This window comes from Echinops telfairi, unplaced genomic scaffold (genome assembly GCF_000313985.2).
Source record: "Echinops telfairi isolate 266 unplaced genomic scaffold, ASM31398v2 ScPeMD7_7400;HRSCAF=8409, whole genome shotgun sequence".
Taxonomy (NCBI): Eukaryota; Metazoa; Chordata; class Mammalia; order Afrosoricida; family Tenrecidae; genus Echinops; species Echinops telfairi.
Genome location: NW_022111300.1, coordinates 47671591 through 47673354, shown reverse-complemented (window position 1 = coordinate 47673354; position 1764 = coordinate 47671591). Strand labels below are relative to the sequence as shown.

Sequence of the window (1764 nt, the reverse complement as noted above, 5' to 3'; positions counted from 1 at the left end):
CAGCCTTAGAGCCTCTGGGGCGCTTCTACTCTATCCTGTCGGGTGACTCTGAGTTGGAATCATTGCAATCAAGTCAGTGGCAATGGATATTTAAGCAAGTTGGCTATGTGTGTGACCAACCATTCTCAGGTAGAAAAGCCTGTTTATCTTTCACTTTCATACAAAACCTCTAGTTCTATTGCCTTGTGATCCGAAAGTGTTTGGAGTGTCTTTACTTTGTAGGGCCTACTGGCATGCTTTCTGTGCTGGGCACGGTGCTCGCCATGCCCGTGGTGTGAACCTGTGAACCAAGGGTGCATGTTCTACGCGCCCTTACCTGAGACAATCCTTTAATAAGAGGCCCCGAAGAAAAACACTTGCCAACCGAGTTGAGGTGATTCCAACTCAGAGCATCCCTAGATAGGGTTGCCAAGACCAAATCTTTCTGAGGACAGACAACCTCATCTTTCTTCCAGAGTAGCTGGTGGGTTTGAACTGCCAAACCTGTAGTTAGCAGTCTAATGTTTAGTCCACAGTGCCACCAGAAGTGTTTAATATCGATCAAAATCTCTACTTTGCTGATTGTTATTTGACATTTTTACTGATTTCTCTGCCCATTTGTTCTGTCTGATAGTGAGAATGGTCTGTTCAGGTTTCCGGTTAGTCCATTTCTCTACATCCCTTCTTCTTGGCCTCTCCCATCGATTTGCTTTGTCTAGATTGGCAGGCTTGCCCGTGGTCACACAATAGATCAATGGTTGAGCTAGGACCCTTTGCAGTCCAAGTTCTCTGCCTCTGTGCCCTGATCACCCCACCACACCCCCACCACACACACACACACACACAGTCATCTGAAATAGTGAGTTCAAGTATGGGAGTGTTATATTTTTCTGCCTCCTTTTCCTGTGTCCTCCTTTACTTGTCATTTTCTTTCTTTCTTTCTTTCTGTTTGTGAGCCCTGTAGAGAAAGGTTAACGATACTACCTTGAAGATATTCTCTCCTGCCTCTATTCTTCCAGGTGTCACACTGTAACTGTCAGGGCAGACTTGCAGTAGAGAGGATTTTCTTCCCGGGGGTGAGGGTGGGGTGGGGTGCTGGTGTTATTCACGTGCCTGTGGGCCTAACAAGGCTGAGGCCTCTATGTCCAGCAGCAGGCTGGGCACTGACACTGCGATTTTTGAGACAGTTGCTCCTTCTGTGTCTTTGCTCTGGAAGCCTTCACATGTCAGGGGAAGCGTGCTCATCATCGGGAGGTGAGTGCCTATTCTGAAATGCCCACAGTGATGGCAATCACATCTTCAAAGTACTTCCTGGCATCTCCTAGATGGCTTGCTGGTTTATGGAACAACTGGGTGCTGGGTGCTCAGACAGCCTAACCAAGTTGAAACATAAAATTAACCATCATAGGGCAGCTTAGGAAAAATCAGTCTTCTTTGATTTTTATCTTTGTGTGAGCGATCTTTGAAGAGGGGTCTAAATGCCTAATGATGGGGAATGATGCTGAATCTTGAGTAATCGATATTGTATTTGATAACAATGAAGTATTTGTTTAGGAGTGAATACCATGGGAGCCAGCTAAGCTGAATAGAAATAGAGAAACTCTGAGTTATTGAAACCAGAATATAATGAAATGTAATTTTAATTAAAAATGTCAAATGTCAAATCTCTGTAAACAAATGCTTAGGGCCAATATAGGCCCCTGCTACAGGGTCCCCCCCAAGAACCAATGGGAGCGTGCACGCCCTGGGCTTCTGCAGGGCTGTGGCTGGGCTCTCTGGTCCTGA

The 1764-nt window shown here is 45.9% G+C and overlaps 1 protein-coding gene across 1 annotated transcript in view; it reads left to right on the top strand.

Annotated features, from left to right (window-relative positions):
- LOC101661810 (GPI ethanolamine phosphate transferase 1-like) overlaps window positions 1-1764 on the top strand; it is a 100137-nt gene that overhangs the window by 67485 nt on the left and 30888 nt on the right. Inside the window, exon 20 of the mRNA XM_004703119.2 lies at window positions 223-274. Within this exon, the coding sequence (XP_004703176.1) occupies window positions 223-274 (52 nt within the window). The remainder of the gene's footprint in view (window positions 1-222; window positions 275-1764) is intronic.